Below are 20,937 nucleotides of genomic sequence, written 5' to 3' on the forward strand. Positions count from 1 at the left end.
TTTAAAGTATGTCAACGCTTTCTTTGGCCAAGAAGGGTTCATGTTAGCAAAAAAAAAGCTCATATTAGTAGTCTCAAAGCCGATAGTTTTGGCCTTTTTTCGGTCAATTCTAAAATCCAAAATCACTTTTCGAAATCATCGTTGTACTCCCCACAACCTCCTCTATGAAACCCATAAATTTACTTGCTGACTTCATTCACCGTTTTTTATCACTTTCAATAGTCACTAACGGTGTTAGTTTAAGCTTTTAAAAGTGAGAATTTAGAATAAATGCAACTAGAAGGTATTAATTTAGGATTTCGTTAAACCTCGTGTGGGAATAAGTTGTTTACTCTTTAAATTATTTAATTGAAATACTTTGACCAAACAAAGCATAGTCTGGCAATTGGTGTGTTACCGTTTTGGTAAAATTAAATTTAAGAAAACTTATAACTACTCTTACTGACTAAAACCATGCTTACTTAATACAACACATAATACCTAAATACAGGGATGAAATTGATATTTCTTTAAATGATTACTATAGATATTATTTTCCCTTTTTTATGTTATTATTAAATTATCCGATCCTTCTCTCTCCGTAATCCAAACTCATAAATGAAACACAATTAAACAAAATATTTTCAAGTCCGCACAGAGTCGGTGGGTGCAGAGCGGAAAGCTAAAGCCAAAACTCAACGTACACGCTCTCTCTCGCTCTCTCTTGTTGACACTTTACACGCAGATACGCTCTTCACATAGAGGCACCGATCTTCTCAACTGACGTCAGGTTCCGGCGAATATCCGGTCACATTTCACCGGAATGTCAGTTTACTGTCACTAGGTTGGCATCTCCCTCTGAAATGTTCCCTGCAACGGTGCCGTTTCAAAGTGTGCCATTTTTTAATAGTTCACTTCCACCTTTCTGCTGGTCTTTGTCGCTCTTCTGTGAACTGCAAATCGAATCTAATTCTCTTCTCTCTGTGGATTTGCTTTTTGTTCTAATGGCAGCTTTTTGGAAGCTGTTTCCTTTTCACAATTTCTTTTCAAGCATATTGTTTTTTTTTTTTTTTTTTTTTTTGGTGTTTTTTAATCTACAGCCATTTGATTTGCAATCTTGAAAAATGCGGCCGTTGATTAGTATCTGATACTGATTTACAAGCGGTTTTGTGAAATGTTGGTGATTTATTACTTTGATCAGAGTATAATTGATGTAATAAAGTAGAAGTGAGAGCTAGTTAAGAGTTTGTTCAGGCCAATAGTGACCACTTGATGTGATTTATCATCTGAGAATGTCACTAAATTTTCGTTCTCAGAAGTGTGAAGACGATATCTGTATAATATACTTTCATTCCTTTTTTCACTTGAATCAAGGCTTTTGTTGTCAATTGATTGGCTTCTTCTCTTCTTTGAACTACCAGCTCTTTCTTCTCTCTATAAATTGCTGCACCTTTTGTCACTTAGGATTTCACTTATTGTTTTAATTTTTTTTTTTTTGGTTTTAACACCTTTTGGTAAACTTGAAGCTTAGAGTTTTGGTAATTAAAGCGGTTTTTTTTTTTTTAATATTTATTTTTAACTGAAGCGGCCTGTTTTGGTCCCTTTCATTAGTTACTTCTGTTAAGATTATTTTCGTATGTTTGTTGCATTTGGTTTGATTTCTTGAGATTGTGTCTCGCAGGTGTCAAAATGAATGGGATTCAGAGTAGAAAAGCTCAGAATATAAATATAGATAAACAGTTCGCAGGTGCAGGATGCCTGGGACGAATGGTCAACCTTTTTGATTTGGGCACTGGCGTCCCTGGAAACAGGCTGCTCACTGATAAACCACATCACGATGGTGATTTCGTTTTCTATCTACTATATTTTCGTTTTTTCCCATAGTTGATTAGACTTTTATTGCCTTGAGAAAATGTCTGCCTCTGATGTTTTTTAAGCATTTGTTGCTTGATCCTACTTCATTTATCTGATGCTTTCTGGATCATGCATGAGAGTGATGGTTATTGTTTGGCTGTTTTTATGAATCGTTTTGTTTAACCCTTTTAGATTATGTATTATTTTCAGAATATGTTATATGCCATTTTCCAAATACAACTACTGAACTTTTAATTTTTTTATTTCTTTCTTTTTCACTTCTCTTGCACATGTCAGAGAACTTTTTAAATTACTTGAATTACATTAGAGAATTCAGCTTTCTTCTGATTGTTTTTCCTTCTTGCTTATAATTTTGGATCAAGCTTATATTACTTACGTTTTACGCACTGCCTCCTGATGCAGATAGTTAATTTGCTCTCTTTTTCTTTACCCACCTCTTTATAGCTTCTCCACCAGAGAGATTACAAAATTATATTTCCCATAAAAAATCTTGTCTTTTCGACAATTTTTATCCCGTTTGGTCATCATGGTTGTTATTTATCTCATGGTATAATTTGTTGTACATTCTTAAATTATTATATTGATCCAAGATGTTATTGACATGGAGGTGGTTGATTGGCAGGTGCTTCACTCTCAAGAAGTCGGTCGGATGTGGCTAGGATGTCACCTTTTGCAGATCAGATAGAGGATAAGCTGGTAAGTTTGAGGATTACTTCTTGGTAATTGTAATTATATGACTGTGAGAAAGCAGATTCCAAGCACAGCTTGTCTGTTTTGCTCACACTTGCATTATTATATAATATACTAAACTGTCCTGATCTGTGTTGCATTTCATTCGGTGTGCAGGTTGTCTCTGAGTTTAGGAGAACTTCATCAAACAAGAAAGCTAATGGTACACCCATGAAAACACTTATAGCCCAAGAAATGTCAAAAGAAGTAGTGTCTAAGCATAACCCGCCCAATGTGGTTGCCAAGTTGATGGGTCTCGATCCCCTTCCACAACATCAGCCTAGTTCAGCTGCTCAAAGAAGTCATTCAAAAGGTTATTCGCGACATTCTCCAAGTCATTCGGTGATACCATTGGAATGTTGGGAGCAAGATCATGGATTTCTAGACAATAGAGTGCCTAGTGAAGTTCATCGGTTTCAAGAACAGAATGATTGCAAGGATGTGTATGAAATCTGGCAGCAGTCTCAACAGGCAAGTTATTCGAGAGATAATTCAATGCAGAAGGGAAGGTATAATGAAACTATAAGTGAGAAAAAGATGGCTCTTGTTCGTCAAAAGTTCATGGAAGCGAAACGTCTAGCCACAGACGAAAAACTTCGCCAGTCCAAGGAGTTCCAGGACGCATTGGAAGTTTTAAGTTCCAATAAAGATTTATTCCTTAGGTTTCTTCAAGAACCAAATTCCTTATTCTCTCAGCATCTGTATGATTTGCAGTCAATTGCACCACCTCCTGAGACTAAAAGAATCACTGTTCTTAGACCGTCAAAGATGGTTGATAATGAAAAATTTACAGGATCAGGAAACTTGATTGATAAACAATCCAATAAGCCAGCCCAAGTGGTTCAAGCGACTGGATGGGAAAGCAATAGTCCTGGATACTCTCCACTTTATGCTAATCATAAAGTTAATGAACATCCTGCTCAATCTACAAGAATAGTGGTATTGAAGCCTAGCCCTGGGAAGACTCATGAAGTCAAGGCTGTAGTTTCCTTGCCTTCCTCACCCTCAAGAATATCACATGGTGAAGACTTGTATGAGGAACCTGAAGATGACGAGGTGCAAGAATCAAGAGAAGTGGCAGAGGAGATCACAAGGAAGATGCGTGAAACTCTGATGGGTCACCGAAGGGATGAGACTTTACTTTCTTCTGTGTTTTCCAATGGCTATGTCGGTGATGAGAGTTCATTTAACAAATCAGAAAATGAGTATGCAGCAGGACATATAAGTGATTCAGAAGCCATGTCACCAACTTCTAGGCATTCATGGGATTACATCAATAGGTTTGGTAGCCCATATTCTTCTTCCTCCTTCAGCCGTGCATCATGTTCTCCAGAGTCATCAGTATGCAGAGAGGCAAAGAAACGACTTTCTGAAAGATGGGCCATGATGGCGTTGAATGGGAACTCTCAGGAGCAGAGACATGTCCGGAGAAGCTCAAGTACATTGGGGGAGATGCTTGCTCTTTCTGATACAAAGAAGTCAGTGAGATCCGAGGAGGAGGTTATTAAGAATCAACAAGAACCGAGGGGCTCAACTTCATGCTTAACTAGTAATTTGAATAAAGAAGAAGGTATGTGTGAGTCTCCTAAAAATCTTATGAGATCAAAATCTGTTCCTGTATCTTCCGCAGTGTATGGTGCCAGGCTCAATGTTGAAGTGGCTGATCCTGAGGCTGGCCAAAAGCAAGTTCCTAAGGAACTGACAAAGACAAAGAGCGGAAAATCATTTCTAAAAGGGAGAGTTTCGAGCTTATTTTTCTCAAGGAATAAAAAATCTACTAAAGAAAAATCCGGTGCATCACAATCTGGAGAAGAATTTCAGTCTGTCACTGCTGAAGCACCAGGGTCAATTGGACATATTCCTGGAATGGTTAGCAATGATACATCTCAATGTGTTAACACTAATGGCCTTGGAGAGTGTTCTCCTGGTCTGCATCCATCAAGCAAAACTTCTTCTCCAGATTTAACTGACATGAGCAGCATAGCTTCTCGGGAGGTAGGCTTATTATCTTTCATTGTTTGTTCATAATTTCGTCTTATATGCTTGTAGTTGGTGATTACTTGTAACTTTCAGTTGTTAAGCATAGTAAGACAAGTTGGCTCCAATTGTTTTATTTTTATTGTTTGGTCAGCTTTTTATTTTAGCGGTATTGGCAGACATAGAAGTTGTGTGGTATTTTGACCATATAATACCATTGGTTCTTGTGAACAGCAACTTCTGTGCTTCCATCTGTTGCCTCCAACCATATGTTTATGATTTCATTCATACCGGATTGGGACACGCCTATGCATGTCTTTACCTTTTCCTCTTAAGCTGAAGATATGTGAAAGGGTGTGCTTTTCAAAGAAAAAGTAAACACAGAAATTTGGAATATGCTTTTCAATGGTGCAATACGTCTGTTATTGTTAAACTAACAATGTCAGATGTCATTGTTATATATGGAATAAGTTGCGTCAAATTTTATTTGTTGCGATAGTTGGCCTTTACAAGATGAAGCATTTTCATGATGAACCTATTAGGTCATGCTGCTTTGTGTTCAGCACAAAGTTCTTCAAATTGAATCAGCTATGGTTAAAATGAATGCATGCTTTTGGGTTGGCTGTGCACAATGACTTCATAAATGATTTTATCTGTAGTTGAATTTTGAACCCTTGGAATCTTGTGATTTGATTACTTATCAAGAAATGTCTTGTCATTTTGCAGGCGGTGTTGTCTGTATCCAAACCTTTGATGCGTGGGAACGTTAGTGAGAATCAGGACCAGCCAAGTCCAATCTCAGTTTTGGAGCCACCATTTGAAGAGGATGACAATACATTTCCTGAGTCTTCTGGTAATAGCAAGCCAGACCACCGAGGTATATTCCCAAAAAGTTTTACTGAAAGTTTCGTTTGTATCATTCTTGTATATCTTATCCCACTAACTTTTCTTTTGTTATTGGTAACAGGAACAGTGGTGCCTCTTAAGCCTAATTTAATTGACAAATCACCACCTATAGAATCAATTGCCCGGACCTTGTCATGGGATGATTCTTGTGCAGAGACGGCCACTCCCTATCCACTGAATCCGTCATCAGGCTCAGGGGCTGAGGAAGAGCAGGACTGGCTGTTCTTTGTACAAACCCTCTTATCAGCAGCTGGTCTGGATGGTGAGATGCAATCTGAAACATTTTTTGCCAGATGGCATTCGCCTGAAAGCCCATTGGACCCATCATTGAGAGACAAATATGCAAGCCTGAATGAGAAGGAGCCAGTGCACGAGGCAAAGCGAAGACAACGGAGATCAAACCGTAAGCTTGTATTTGACTGTGTGAATACAGCATTGGTTGAAATAACAGGTTATGGATCAGAGTCAGACAGGAGCAGTAGGGCTGTGTCGTGTAGTGGGGCTCAAAACACCCTGGTAGAGAGTGGATCACCCATGCTGGTGGACCATGTGTGGGGTTGGATGAAGGAGTGGTTTAGTGGTGAAGGTGGGGACGGCAACAGCCTGGTGGTAGAGAAGGTGGTGAGAAAGGAGGTTGTAGGGAAAGGGTGGGGTGAGCAAATGAGAATAGAAATAGATAATTTGGGAAAGGAGATTGAGTTGAATTTGTGGGAAGAGCTTGTGGATGAGGCTGTGGTAGATCTGACAGACAGGTAGTGTGTTATGAGGCTTTTCTTTTTGTCTATTTTTTTTGTAACTCTTTGTCTAAATGATGGGTGAATTCATGTATTTTATTTTCAACAATGATGGTCCTACTTCGCCTACTACTCCTACCTGCCATATTTGTTTAAATCAATCAGTATTTATTTAACATTATCATCAAACAGCATTTATCTAACATTATCATAAATTATCACGTTACATATAAATAGTTTAGTCATTGTTATTTTAGCATTGGTTGTAACTGCCCCCTTGATCAGAAATTGAGTGATTATGATTAATTGGTGCTTATGGTCCGTGTTTGTTCCAGTGGAAATGTCAGTTCTTAGTTGTTTATGTATTCCTACTGAAATGGGAGATGATGATGGGCTAATTATGTGTCAAACAATATCTTTTAAAACACAAAGTTCTGGGTTTTACATACTATTGATGAGAATTTTGGCTGTAAAGGGATGAGATGTTCTTATCTTTCTATATTCCTCGGTTCTATTTGATGCATGAATCGTGACTTGACCCCTTACACAACATTTGATAGAAGAGATTGGTTCGGCTTCACTTCAGTAAAAAAAAGAAGCTGCACTAACTTAATTAGGTGAATATACTTTTGTTTAATCTTTTTTTATTGAACCTATTATTTGTTTTCAGATGAAGCACTTTAATAGATATGGGGTCGAGGACAGCACGATTTCAATTTTTTTCAGATTTTTTTTAATTCAATAGGAAAAGAGGCTCCCTTATCTTCTTCCACTGGCTCCCCTCTTTCATAGCTTTCACGAGTTTTGAGGCACAGCTTTTATTATTCTCGTAATGTTATTGCCACTTTGCCAGGCCTCTATACTTAGTTACTGCGCAAGAATCTCACCCAAAATTATCAACACTTTAGCATCAAGGCGATTCAGATTGTAATCTCATTCTTTCTTTTCCCTAATAAAATAGAGTGGGCAGCTCTTTTGAGTAATGGAGTAACCATAATTGTTGATGGGGATAGTAAGACATGGATGGAAACAAAATATCTCACTTTTCGGATATGTGTGCCAATAGATTCCCTCAATTGACCGGCACCGGTCCCGTCCATATTCAGAATATTAGTTGTGATGTTATTGAACCCTAGCGACCGTGACACAACACATTATTTACATTGTAATTTATTATATATTTAGTGGCTTATATAGTGGTATAGTATGACTATCCATATAATCGGAGTGACGTATCTTGAAAATTGTCATGATGTTAAACAATTCCCTCTCTTCACACATGGCCTGCCATTGCTATAAGTAGAACATTTATGTCGTGGACAAGCTCTAAATTTAATAAATAATTCCATTTTGCAGTATTTCCTTAATTCTTTAGTTGTTTGACCCATACCACCTAATAAAAAGCATGATGGAGAGAGGACGTGGGAAATAAATTTAAAGAGCTAGGAGGAGCGTGTTGATAAAAGAAATCATTTTTCTAATCATCTTAACTAGATATGGATTCTCAAGACTTGAAAGAAAAAAAAAAAAACTCATGCCTTAAATGCTCATCAAATTTGCACAAGCTGATTGAATTTAAGTTTTGGATGGAGATGATTAATCCTACTTTATAGTTTATTCTTCTTTGGAAACTGTTTCGCCTTGTTTCCTCGTACAGAAATAATATAATTGTATTTATTAGGCAACTCTCTTCTAATTACAGAGCTCATTACATTACCCGTCTTGTATATATTATCCTTACTACGATTATAATTATATGATATATGTTAAAAATTTTTTATTTTCTCTTAGTTGAACTTCATAAACATAAATCAGATAAAAGTGAAATGAATGAGATCTCGTAACTTGTTCTAAAACGGTAATTTATACATATAATATTTTATACAACATGATATGATAAAATAATTAGGTGAAAATTATTTAATTTAAAAAAATCATCATTCATTTTTTTTATAATATTATATGAAAAATATTATACTTATAATATAGCTCTAAAAGCTTCAAACGAAACAGAATTAAGGCCCATTTTTAAGCGGGTGGTAAGGGTAAAGCAACTACCGCCACAAAAATTGCTATTGTAACTCTTACTCAAGGAGGTCAGGGATCTCGTGACTCATTTTATATATACAATTTTCTCCATAAGCTTATTAAATAATGTGAGTCTGGACTGGAATGCTCAGGTCCTAAAAATGAATGGACACATCCTTTCTTTCATAAATTAAGAAACAGATTCTTATTTTTTTGGTCCTCACTACTTTTGGAAATTTTATGAATTTCACCTTATGCAAATATTGATCTTTCAAAAATGAATATCATTAAATTATGCCCAAGTAAGAAATGTCATAAAACCTGACACAAGATCAATTTATGAAGAATAAATATTTAATTGATAGAACTTGTCTGTAAGTAATAATTTTATGCCCCAATGGCCTAATCGTGAGAAACCATAATTTGGTTCTATTTGTTGGAACAATGGCATACCCAATTTTCGATTCGATAACCCAATGCATAGAAGGAATTCCCTCGAGTTTTAACATCAATTATGGAAATGTTAGTTCCAAGAAGCAGAAAAGATACATTATATCTCACTCCATGGACATCTCAAGTGGATAAAAAAAAGATGGTACTGGTAGTAGGTGTCAGAAACTGAATCAACTCAAAAGGAGCTAGTTAACCTGAAAGCTCATGTGGAATTTATGGCTCTCCACTACAGTTAAGGACAACAATACATCTCGTGCTTGGCGATCTATATTGGTTCTATAAACTATTACTCACTGGATCCGTGAATTACTGAAAGATTAAATCTATATACCACACGTGATGGAGAATGGAGATCTCACTCCACTTAATCACTCATATAAGAACAATATTCGTTTTTGCAATATTGAATTTAACCGACAAAATCTACATAAATAAATATTACACAGAAGATTAAGATTTTACTTGAAGATTTGTTCGCAGAGATTACAGAAAAGTTGCAAATCAATTACCAAGGCATGCACTTCAGAGAAAAAAAAAAAATCCCTAATAACTCGTTTGGAAACACATCAGAACACCGATATTATACAATGGTAGTAGCTTTGCTTGTTTACAGAGTAACTTCACATTTGATCAGGATTTGCTCACTCAGTCAACACATTGAAAGCCTATATACATAACAACTTCTCAAGAAATAGAATACAGAAAAAACAAAAAATTAGGAGCAGGTTTATACTCCAGAACCATTACATGGCTTGCAAGGCATACTGCTCGGCTTTTCTACGCTCTGTGAGATGGAGAACTTTATATGATTCATTACTTGGATTTCATGCTTCCTGATGCGTTATTTACTAAAGAATATTTATCTCCACTGTTCAATCCATACTGCAGAAAAAATATATGGGAATTTTAGTATTTGTACGCAAGGATAAACATATAAAATCATACAAGCAAGAAAGAAAAAAAAAAAAAAAAAAAAGGAGGTCAAACCTAAGTTATGGAATGAAGATTAATTAAACAAAACATAAAGGCAAAACAATCCTCTCCTACAATAAAAATGAAATGAGAGAAGAGTGAAACAATAGTTGCAATAATTGATCACCAATCAGTTGTTTCATGGTCAGAACTGCACACATTGTTCTATTCAGAAGGTACTCATTGACAATTCCAACTAAGATTGTACTGCTGCCACAAAAAAATATCCTGATATATAGCAGATACCAACCATGTCACATAACCAAATGAACCGTGAGTGAGTCTTACTTTAGGAAGTCTCTTCACATGCTAAACTTATTTGTCAAGCTGAATTAGATAGTGCATGCTCCATTTGAAAGTTATACACATGCCAAAGAGAAAAAGGAAAGGGAAAAGAAGAGTTCCTATAACTAATCTATTAGCCTTTTTTTACCTTTTTGTCAGGACCTACTACTTTCACTTTTTACCTCAAAATGTTTAGAGCATATATTTTTTCAGTCAACCTATGAGAGACCAATAATTTTAAACAAGATACCTTTTCTCTTATCCGTGAGCTCCAGATGTCAGAGTGAGTTGAACCAGATGTTTGGTTTGATTGAGAATTCAGGAGCGGTTCCCAAGTTCTACCCCTTGCATTTTCATAATCATCCTCTTCATCAAAATTGGTTCTTTGAGTGGAAACCATGGCTCTAAGAACCATTGCTAGTAGTAGAGCAAGTGCCTAAAATACGACAAGGTATAAAAGGATATATTAGAGAGAACAATTTGTATATTGATGAACAAATATAGGCAGATATAGCAGTTAAATGATACATGATAGCACTGGTTGATGGTTATTCCTTTCATTAGAGAGTAAAAATGTGATCTTGTAATGGAAAATCTTCAAGGATAGACCTCTTCGTCAGAGTTTATAGGAATAACAAAAAAGAAGAACAGCAACAATTAAATTATATGACAAAAATAACAAGTTTTGGGATGATAAAAACCCTGCTAGTCCATATTACTTCAGTTTTTTTCTTAGTCTTGTTACTTCTTATAGGTCCATATAACTATAAACAGATCTTCAAGAGACATGAAGGATATCTTTTGTGTCCTACTGATAATAAGTGGCCAAAATGAACAAGCACTTCCTTGCAAGAGAGGATTTCTTGTTCTAGTGCCAGTTCTCAATACAGGCAATAAATGTTTCTCTATAAACGAAAATGACATTACTCACTTGAAAAGAAAAAAAAAAAAATAGAACCATCATAACCATAATCCAAAAATGAACAGATAAGATATTAATGAGCAACAATCCGCAAAATTGTTTTAGTATTCAAGTCCTTTTTTTCAAAGATCATAAACTACACAATACCTGAATTATGACCACTGTTATGCCAATCCATTTACATATACCAATATTATCTTCAATGAAAGAACGGATGCTATCAAGTTCTCCAGTTGGGTCAGATGGAAGATCCTGTCAAGGAATCATCAAACAATTAAACAGATGAGAAAACAGGATGAAAAATCAGTGAGCCAGGCATATGTTAACCACAATAGTAAAGAGAATCACCTTTTCCCAATGATGATCAATTGCAATAAATGCCACCAGAGCTGCTTCTAGTAGAATGAACATGGTTTTGAGTACAGCATACTGAGATTTCAAGAGGTTAAGGGAAATTCCAAACAGACCAGGATCAAATGGAGATGATAGATTCTAACCTTAGTTTGCTTTTTAGCAAGACAGATTATAATTTTTAATTTCAATTTGCCTGATCAAGTACAAAGCTACTAGTAAGAAAACTCGTAACTGTCAGATATCCCAAATCTCTAAACTATTCCACATGAACTCCAGAAGGAAAAGAAAATAAGGTTTTAAATCTTTATTTTTATTGTTTGGTTCTCATTAACGTAACTTGCTCACCAAAGCAATGGCTTGTGTTTGTCAACAAACTGCTAGTGTCTATTATTATTACGGGATTCTCATACATAAAGTTTCAATTCTCTATCTCATCTTCTTTACTACCACAGTAAAATATATAAACTTACATTTCCATTTTTTTTTTAAAATAAAAAAAAATAAAAAAATAAAAACACTCACAACATTTCCAAATTTTAAACAAAACCCAACCCGTTCTATAAGTTCACATCAAAGTTAATCTGAACAATCGCAGACTGATTTGTAAACCAGCTTAAGCTGAAATTAATATAGACAGCGCTACATTCAGGAAGGATACAAAACAAAGGCAACAGCCACTTATTGCTTCAGCTGCAATGCAACCAATCAAAGTAATGCAACACAACAAAATGCCCACTCCCATAAAAGAGTATATGAACCTGCCAAAAGAAACAAGCACCATGTCACAAAGACTCTAAATTCCAATAAGAAAGTTGAAATGCAACAGATGTATTCGAGCAAAGCTGCAGCATAATCTACAAGTCATAAGGTCCCTTGATCCTGCAACTCTAATGTTTTATTATTATTATAATAATAAAAACAAGGCAAAAAACTCCATCATCCACAAAATTATAATTAAATTGTTTGCTTAAAACCATTAGTGTTTGCTTAAACAATTTATGGGCCTGAATAGAACAAATTACAGAACTCCTTTAAAAAAAATTAAAGACAATATTCCACAATAATTAGTACTACAGCATCCGATCAGATTGTGACATAAAGTTACCATAAAAGTCATGATCACAGCATTAAATACAACAGAATTAAACCCAATTTAATTAAAACAAACCCACACTCAAAACTTAAAAGAGTACCAGGGAGCGGGCAGCTTGATTGCATTCAAACCAAACCCTAACTCGTCATCAAACCCGGAAACCATGAGATTGAAAGGAGTGGTGACCTGATGATGATCATCTAGAAAAATATAAAGAGAAGAAGAAATATCTGGAGAAGGAGCTGAAGGAGCAGGAGGATAAATGGGGACATGATGATTCCATTGATCAAGCATCCATAAAGAGTATATTATTATCGATACTCCTATGAATGCTTGAAGGTAATTTAGCAATTTCAGAATGAAAGCAAATGAAATATGACAACAATTTCGTTGCATTTCTGCGTTATTTTTTCAATCGAAACCCTAACCCTAAGCTTTCTCGATTTCTTTGTGAAAGTGGATCGAAAATTAAAATGATGTCGCTCTTTTCAGGATTTGGCTTTATCTGTTGGGTGATTCCATTTTTTTTTTTTTTTTTACTAAATCTTTTTTTATTTATACCTTTTGCGTGCGAGGAAAAAACTGTTTTTTTGAAAACGGATAATTTTTGTTGGAAGTTTATCCTATCGGTAATGCCACACTAACACTATTTTTTTACACCATTTTATAAACATCATGATGTAGCATATGCTACAACCATACAAATTCTATTATAATATTAAAAATTTAAAATAATTAAAAATTTGTGTGGTTGTGACATATGTCACATCATAATGTAATGAAAATTATGTAAAAGAGTGATGTAAGTGTAGCATTACTCTTATCCTATTCGTTTTGGATAATGTTATGGGTACTAATGGATTGTGCAAACTGATATACTAACTTAATGTATAATATGGATGTTATATACATAATATAAATATTATATATGATTTTAATAAAAATTAGTATATTGATTAGTAAAATCCGTTAGTACGTACAATATTATTCTTCGTTTTTATTGTTTACTGCCGGACCACTCGGATACTCTTTTGGATGGAGGAGGCCGATTCTCATATACCCACCTTAACTATCGTAAAACAACAATGCATACCCCAAATTCCTAAAACCATCAACGGTCCCCCAGTTTTCAATTTCGAATGTTAAATTTAAAAGTCAAAGGGCATTTTGGTCTTTTAACCCTCACAAATAAATTAAACCTTAAAAAATCTTTTTATCCCGTATATATAAGCTTTAATAAGTAACCAAACCCTAATCCTATATTCGTTTTTGGTAAGAAAAAACAACCAAAAAAATTTCCAAACCACACTAATCAACAGTCAACGAGCCTAAGCCATGTGGCTTCGCTACTGCAAAGCTAAGCCTAGATTTGGCCAGAGCTTCGCATCTGCGACAATGCAAGCAAGATCGGATTTTGGCTGTAACCACTTGGTTTTGCCAATGCAAGTTCAAGCCTAAGCCGTGCAACTTCTCTCTTCACACCGTTGGCCTTTGCCAACACTCTTATGTTCGATTTTGTTGAAATTTTTGTTATTTTTGTACTTGTTTTTGTTGTTTTTATCGTGAATTCTAAGATTATTTGTGAACATCTTATTACCCTTCTTAGTATGATAAAAGCATTTCTGTTGAATAGAAAGACATAACTGAATTTTTGTAAGATGCTGAGTTGATGAAGTTGTAAAGAAGGTTTTGTTCAATTTTTAGTCGGTTTATGGTTTAATAGGGTTGTATCAGTCATTTAACATATTTTCACAATATTTTATCTCAGAAACAAAATAATTTAGGGGCAATTTCATCTTTCCATTGTCTTTAGTTATGTCTGGCACCAAATTCATTAACAAAACACCAACGGTGGGTGGAAGGACGTTGGTGGCTTTTAGAACTTGAGGTATGAATTTAGTATCACGATGGTTAAGAGTGGGTATATGTAAATCGGCCTTGGTTTGTTGAAGTCAAGAGCGTGTGTGGGAGCCAGACAAAATTTACGTAGCAACAACAATTCTTGACTTTTCAAACAAGTATTTATTAGCTAGAATGACAAAATTTGAATGAGATATGAATGAATAAAAAGATTTTGTCCTCTTTATTAACTTGGCTTTCAATCTAGATAATCATCTTATTAACAAAACAAGAGCCCATTGAATTGATACAACTTTTAAAAAAAGAATATACAAAATGGATATCCCCTGTGCGTTTCATGATTTCATGGATCCTAAACAGTTTTAGTTGTAGTGGGTTAAGCTATCGAATAAAAACAAATGAAACTATTTGTGTAATATCTTTTTGAACTTTCAAGAAACGTACCTCCTTTCTGCTTTGAATCATTGAAGATGCAATTCATAATATAGTTTTTAAAATTTGTGACATTGATACAACTGCTTCACTGAACAAGAAATATATGAGAATTGCTAGTATTGAACTCGGCTCAACTGTGCCAGACTTGTGTTTTCGCTGTTGGCCCAGAACGAGCATGCGAGCTTAGGTCTGGCCCAACAATCTTCAAACAGCCCACTAACATTCTTGTTGAATAGCAGGGGAGTTTTGAATGAGAGAAGTAGTCTGCTATGAATTGCTTTTCAGCCACATGCGATGTTTAGTTTTAAGCAATTCATAGTTAGGTATGGCCTCTATTATGAACCCATATGCCAATATTGATTTTTTACCAACTCCATAGAACTGGTGTAATGCTCTATTGATTATAGTAATAAACTCATTATCAGTGAATCCTGGTGATTATATCAATGTTGACCTCATTACTAGTGTAATTAAGTGTGCTAATTAATACATATCTTAATCTGTCATTAAGCAAACAGCCCACCGGCCCCAGCCTAATATCAAAAGAGTAAAGGCCATAAATTGGCAGCATTGAAGGTCAAAGTGAATTAAAAAAAGATTTTTCCCAATGTGAATTAACCTCGTATCAACAAATTAACTTGAATATCTTGTCGCTGGTTAAAGCTTGCACCTCAAATCATGAAAGAGTTTTTATCAAGATTGCAAGCTTAATTACTTGGGTAAACTGGCCAGACAAAGAGAAATTAAAAGCTATTTCGGAAAATGTATGCGCAAAACTGATTGTGCATAAATCCTTTTAGTGCGCATAAACTCTGAGACAAAATTTTCTCTCGAAAAGGAAAACGTGAGCTGTAATCTATATTTGATATTTAATTGACTTCACAATAAATCCTTGAAATGATACTTCTTCACACCAAATATTAATCTTTCTTTGAATCATACGTCTCATCATGCATGCAAAGTTTCGACTGTAGGAACATTGTGTTTGTGTATATGCCAACAACTTCCAGTAACACTTCTCCAGGTAATTTATTATAATTAAATGTTTACATTAGAATTAGGTAAGCTACCCTTATAAAACCATATCAACTCTGACATTCAGAGTTACAATCTCAAGTTTTGTGATAAAAGAGAGATAGAAAGTGAGTGATTACTGCCCTTTCTTACACCATTTCAAGGGTTTTCCTCATTAACCTAATGATCACTGTTTTCGTCCTAGTAATTGTCATGGTGATAGTTGCCCCTCAAGCTGAGGCAGCTCGTGCTTTCTTTGTGTTTGGTGACTCGCTCGTTGACAGTGGCAATAATAACAACTTAGCCACCACTGCTCGTGCTGATTATCCACCTTATGGCATTGATTTTCCAACCCACACACCAACTGGCCGTTTCTCTAATGGCCTAAACCTCCCTGATGTTATCAGTGAGTTCATGTTTACCTCTATTTTTTTCTGTTACGATTAATGCGTTCCTACATTAACACATACAGTGTGCATACTAAGGTGAGTCGATCGGAATTGCAGCACCACTGCCATACTTGAGCCCTGAGCTCACTGGCCAAAAACTACTAACAGGTGCCAACTTTGCTTCAGCTGGAGTTGGAATTCTCAACGACACTGGACTTCAGTTTGTAAGCCACCCAACTTAAATTCAATTTGCCAAGATATATATCTCTGATTAACAATACGATTTTGAATCCATTTTCACTTTAAGGCTATAGGCTAGAAATGAACAAAATATTGTTCTTTGAATGACAATAATTAATGCAAACGAAAGTTTCTCTGTGTGGTACTGATGAGTGAAATATTAAAAATTCATTTTGCAGCTCAACATATTAAGAATCCATAGACAGTTAGAATTGTTTGGAGAGTACCAAGAAAGGCTAAGTGGGATAATTGGACAAGGACCGGCACAGGAGCTAGTGAGCGAAGCACTGGTTCTCACGACGCTGGGTGGCAATGACTTTGTTAATAACTATTTTTTGACACCTTTCGCTCCTAGAAGACGCCAATACACTCTCCCACAGTACTGCAGTTATCTCATCTACGAGTACAGGAAGTTCCTTTTGGTATATATAATTATATATATTCATCGTGAAATTTTTACATATGTAACATTGATGTGTAATGTATTTTTTAATTTTTTTTATATTTGATATTGCAGAGGCTGTATGGTTTAGGAGCACGCAGGGTGATCGTGACAGGGATTGGACAATTGGGTTGCGTTCCTGCTGAGCTGGCCTTGGCGGGTAGCGTGAAAGGAGAATGTGCGGGGGAGCCCCAACAAGCAAAGGCAATTTACAATCCTCTGCTTGTCCAAATGCTTCAAGAACTCAACACAAACGTCCTGGGCTCCAATATTTTCATTGCTTCTAATGCATTTGATATGAACATGGACATCATCAACGACCCAAAAAGATTTGGTTTGTTCCATCTAAGATCACTATTCACTAACATTATATATATATATATCAAATGAATATATATACTTTTAGCTATGAAAATGATGTGTGTGCATTTGTCTGTGATTGGTGATGCAGGTTTTAAGACTTCAAAGGTAGCATGCTGTGGGCAAGGACCTTACAATGGACTTGGAACGTGCAATTCTTTCTCTTTTCTTTGCGCAAACAGGAATACCCATGTATTTTGGGACGCTTTTCATCCAAGTGAACGTGCAGTCAGGCTCATTGTTAAACAGATGAAGACTGGCTCTACCAAATACATGATCCCAATGAACCTAAGCACCATTATGGCCCTGGATTCCACCTAATTGATAAATAATTAATGTTTACGCCTTTCAAACTACACGTACCCTCTATTTTCTTAAATATATATAATTAGTGTTTTGTCTTGTTGGTGCAATTTTGAAGTGTTAGAGAAGTATCCTGGGTATGAAATTGTGAGATTCTATACTGATTGGTATGTTGCTGTACTGAACTTTAGTTCTGTATTTAGTTTATCTCATTTCATCTTCCTATGTATTTTCGGTACTGAGTGACAATTCTATGGTGAATCATCCTACTTTCAAATATCCTTCAAAATTTTCCTCTGCTGTTCAATATTGCAATTTAAGTGAAAAGGAGAAAAGATGTAATATTATTATTATTATTATTGGGGTTATAATAATCAGTATAACATTTCAAATACTATTTCAATTTTAATACAATTAAATTGTAATATAAGAAAAATTAGATTTATTTATNTTCTTTTCATACAACTTCGTACAATTAAATTAATAACGCAACATGCACAATGTTGATGAAAAAACTTCAAATTATCATAAAAAGAAAATTTAGTTTAAAAAAATCTACGACTCTACTGTTAGCATTTGCATTATCTAAAGTTATACTTATTACTTTGTTAACCAAATCATATTCTTCTAAAACTTCAACAATTTTAAAATAAATTTGTTGACCACTATAATCTACATCCATTAATTTAAATCCTAATAAAGATTTATTTAATTTACATTCGTTTTTAAAATAATGACTAGTCACACAAATATAATATTGTTTAGTTTTACCACTCAAAATATCGGTTGTTAGAGCCACACAAACATAACAACTATATGTTTTATTTCTTAATTCTAATTTCATTTTGTTAAATAACTTTATTAAATTATTCCTAGTTGCAGTTTTGGAATAAGTTTTAAATTTTGGTAAAAATGAATTTTTAATAAACCTTTCAAAATATTTATCTTCAGCCATATTAATAGGTTGATCGGTTGCAACAATATATAAAGCTAATTGTTCCCTATATACATCAAAATTATAACGTCAAGTCTTACTAGTATTAGTTATTTGAGTTTGATTGCTTTGTCTATTTCCATGATGATTTATATGTTTATCTGGATGTCTTTTTAAAGTATTAGTACCATTATCTACATCAATTTTATAAATATTTTTACAATACTTACATCTTGCTTTCTTCACTTAAACTCAATTTTTTGTCTCGTAAAACTTTACGAAATGCATCCAAATGTTTGATGTGTGCCTATCGTTGGTTCCGATAACTGTAGTTGATGAATCCGTTTCCACTTCAGATGGAGTTGGACGAGGACGATGATTATGAGAACGACCTCTTGAACCATTGGGAGTTGTAGCAGCACAGGGAGGAAGGGGAGAAATATTATGAGGTGTACCAAATTATGAGAATGGGAAAACAAGACTGTTTGAATCAACTGCGTTTATGTTAGTAAATTCAGGGGGACTAGGATAATTTTCTTCATCATCGAAATTGATGATGGGATGGAAATATGTATCCATTCTAGTTGGAAGAAATTGATATAAAAGAATTAAAGAAAGAGAATTGAAATTTGGAAATATGAATTGAAAATTGTAAAAAGTAATAAAAATTAAAATAGAGCAAATTGACAACTAAGATTTGAGAGATTTACAAAGCAAGAATAGATAAAGCAATTGAAGAAAATGAGAGAATTTTGGATGTAAGAGAATATGAGAAATTTAGGCCCTATTTGTAGAGAAAAATGAGAAAATAACGATAACAATAAAGACCACTTCAATTACTATAAAACGGTTATATTTGAAAGGTAAAATGAGTTTTGGCAATTTTATTTTTTATTTTTTTGTCGCTAACCCGCTGGGTGGCGGGTTGGCCAACTCGATGGGCCAGACGATTTTTTATTTTTTAAATAACAATATGTCGGGCCGTTGGGTTGTCCGGGCCAGGCCTAGCCCGCCCTTAAGCCGGGTCAGGCCCTGGTCACGTCTAACCCGCCCATATTTTCCACCTCTACAGTCCATAACAAGTGTTTTCATTTTCTGGACTGTACTGAAAAGTCGAGCACGTTGTAGGGTGGGCATGCAGGGAGTGAATGCGTCATAGTTATTGTCATGGTGATAGTTGCCCCTCAAGCTGAGGCAGCTCGTGCTTTCTTTGTGTTTGGTGACTCGCTCGTTGACAGTGGCAATAATAACACTTAGCCAACTGCTCGTGCTGATTATCCACCTTATGGGATTGATTTTCCAACCCACAAACCAGGCCGTTTCTCTAATGGCCTAAACCCCTGATGTTATCAGTGAGTTCATGTTTACCTCTATTTTTTCTGTTACGATTAATGCGTTCACATTAACACATACAGTGTGATACTAGGTGAGTCGATCGGAATTGCAGCCACTGCCTACTTGAGCCTGAGCTCACTGGCCAAAAACTACTAACAGGGCAACTTTGCTTCAGTGGAGTGGAATTCTCAACGACACTGGACTTCAGTTTGTAAGCCACCCAACTTAAATTCAATTTGCAAGATATATATCTCTGATTAACAATACGATTTGAATCCATTTTCACTTTAAGGCTATAGGCTAGAATGAAACAAATATTGTTCTTTGAATGAAAATATAAGCAGAAGTTTCTCTGTGTGGTACTGATGAGTGAAATATTAAAAATTCATTTGCAGCTCAATATTAAGAATCCATAGACAGTTAGATTGTTTGGAGAGTACCAGAAAGGCTAAGTGGGATAATTGGACAAGGACCGGCACAGGAGCTAGTGAGCGAAGCATGGTTCTCAGACGCTGGGTGGCAATGACTTTGTTAATAACTATTTTTGACACACTTTCGCTCCTAGAAGACGCCAATACACTCTCCCACAGTACTGCAGTTATCTCATCTACGAGTACAGGAAGTTCCTTTGGTATATATAATTATATATATCATCGTGAAATTTTACATATGTAACATTGATGTGTAATGTATTTTTAATTTTTTATATTTGATATTGCAGAGGCTGTATGGTTTAGGAGCACGCAGGGTGATCGTGACAGGGTTGGACAATTGGGTTGCGTTCCTGCTGAGCTGGCCTTGGCGGGTAGCGTGAAAGGAGAATGTGCGGGGGAGCCCCAAAAAGCAAAGGCAATTTACAATCCTCGCTGTCCAAATGCTTCAAGAACTCAACACAAACGTCCTGGGCTCAATATTTTCATTGCTTCTAATGCATTTGATATGAACATGGACATCATCAACGACCCAAAAGATTTGGTTGTTCCATCTAAGATCACTATTCACTAACATATATATATATATCAAATGAATATATATACTTTTAGCTATGAAAATGATGTGTGGCATTTGTCTGTGATTGGTGATGCAGGTTTTAAGACTTCAAAGGTAGCATGCTGTGGGCAAGGACCTTACAATGGACTTGGAACGTGCAATTCTTTCTCTTTTCTTTGCGCAAACAGGAATACCCATGTTTTGGGACGCTTTTCATCCAAGTGAGCGTGCAGTCAGGCTCATTGTTAAACAGATGATGACTGGCTCTACCAAATACATGAACCCAATGAACCTAAGCACCATGTGGCCCTGGATTCCACCTAATTGA

At 35.4% G+C, this 20,937-nt stretch overlaps 3 protein-coding genes and 1 pseudogene across 4 annotated transcripts; 3 read left to right on the plus strand and 1 right to left on the minus strand.

Moving 5' to 3' along the window:
* The first annotated feature begins 679 nt into the window (after positions 1-679).
* Positions 680-6,382, plus strand: LOC116136759. 2 transcript variants are annotated; one of them, XM_031422425.1, is made up of 6 exons: positions 680-870; positions 1,661-1,819; positions 2,477-2,550; positions 2,701-4,578; positions 5,287-5,437; positions 5,528-6,382. In XM_031422425.1, the coding sequence occupies exons 1-6, from the start codon at positions 843-845 to the stop codon at positions 6,220-6,222; spliced, it is 2,985 nt and encodes a 994-aa protein (XP_031278285.1). In that variant the 5' UTR covers positions 680-842; the 3' UTR covers positions 6,223-6,382. The 2 variants fall into 2 exon arrangements, with proteins under 2 accessions (XP_031278285.1, XP_031278286.1); XM_031422426.1 differs by having other exon boundaries at positions 681-823.
* Positions 6,383-9,119: 2,737 nt separating this feature from the next.
* Positions 9,120-12,827, minus strand: LOC116136821 (tetraspanin-18-like). Its single transcript, XM_031422494.1, has 6 exons — positions 12,408-12,827; positions 11,873-11,972; positions 11,209-11,289; positions 11,008-11,112; positions 10,189-10,374; positions 9,120-9,563 (listed from the first exon to the last, which is right to left on the minus strand). Exons 1-6 carry the CDS (start codon positions 12,701-12,703, stop codon positions 9,495-9,497), a joined length of 837 nt encoding a protein of 278 aa, XP_031278354.1. The 5' UTR covers positions 12,704-12,827; the 3' UTR covers positions 9,120-9,494.
* A 2,972-nt stretch (positions 12,828-15,799) lies between these two features.
* On the plus strand, positions 15,800-17,368 carry LOC116136822 (GDSL esterase/lipase At4g28780-like). Its single transcript, XM_031422495.1, has 5 exons — positions 15,800-16,022; positions 16,102-16,229; positions 16,425-16,667; positions 16,763-17,021; positions 17,139-17,368. Exons 1-5 carry the CDS (start codon positions 15,800-15,802, stop codon positions 17,366-17,368), a joined length of 1,083 nt encoding a protein of 360 aa, XP_031278355.1.
* A 2,083-nt stretch (positions 17,369-19,451) lies between these two features.
* LOC116136783 lies at positions 19,452-20,937 on the plus strand (annotated as a pseudogene).

The sequence above is a fragment of the Pistacia vera genome, unplaced genomic scaffold (genome assembly GCF_008641045.1).
Source record: "Pistacia vera cultivar Batoury unplaced genomic scaffold, PisVer_v2 Contig32, whole genome shotgun sequence".
In the NCBI taxonomy this organism is placed as follows: Eukaryota; Viridiplantae; Streptophyta; class Magnoliopsida; order Sapindales; family Anacardiaceae; genus Pistacia; species Pistacia vera.

Bases quoted from the DNA above. Each gene is read 5' to 3' on its own strand.
- LOC116136759 (XM_031422425.1), top strand. From the start codon at position 843: ATGTTCCCTGCAACGGTGCCGTTTCAAA. The intron at 4,579-5,286 runs GTAGGCTTATTA...GTCATTTTGCAG, and splicing joins GCAGCATAGCTTCTCGGGAG to GCGGTGTTGTCTGTATCCAA. The intron at 5,438-5,527 runs GTATATTCCCAA...TATTGGTAACAG, and splicing joins TAGCAAGCCAGACCACCGAG to GAACAGTGGTGCCTCTTAAG.
- LOC116136821 (XM_031422494.1), bottom strand. From the start codon at position 12,703: ATGCAACGAAATTGTTGTCATATTTCATTTGCTTTCATTCTGAAATTG. The intron at 11,973-12,407 runs GTACTCTTTTAA...TTCTTTTGGCAG, and splicing joins ATCAAGCTGCCCGCTCCCTG to GTTCATATACTCTTTTATGG. The intron at 11,290-11,872 runs GTATCCTTCCTG...TTGAAATCTCAG, and splicing joins GTGGCTGTTGCCTTTGTTTT to TATGCTGTACTCAAAACCAT.
- LOC116136822 (XM_031422495.1), top strand. From the start codon at position 15,800: ATGATCACTGTTTTCGTCCTAGTAATTGTCATGGTGATAGTTGCCCCT. The intron at 16,023-16,101 runs GTGAGTTCATGT...GTGCATACTAAG, and splicing joins AAACCTCCCTGATGTTATCA to GTGAGTCGATCGGAATTGCA. The intron at 16,668-16,762 runs GTATATATAATT...TTGATATTGCAG, and splicing joins AGTACAGGAAGTTCCTTTTG to AGGCTGTATGGTTTAGGAGC.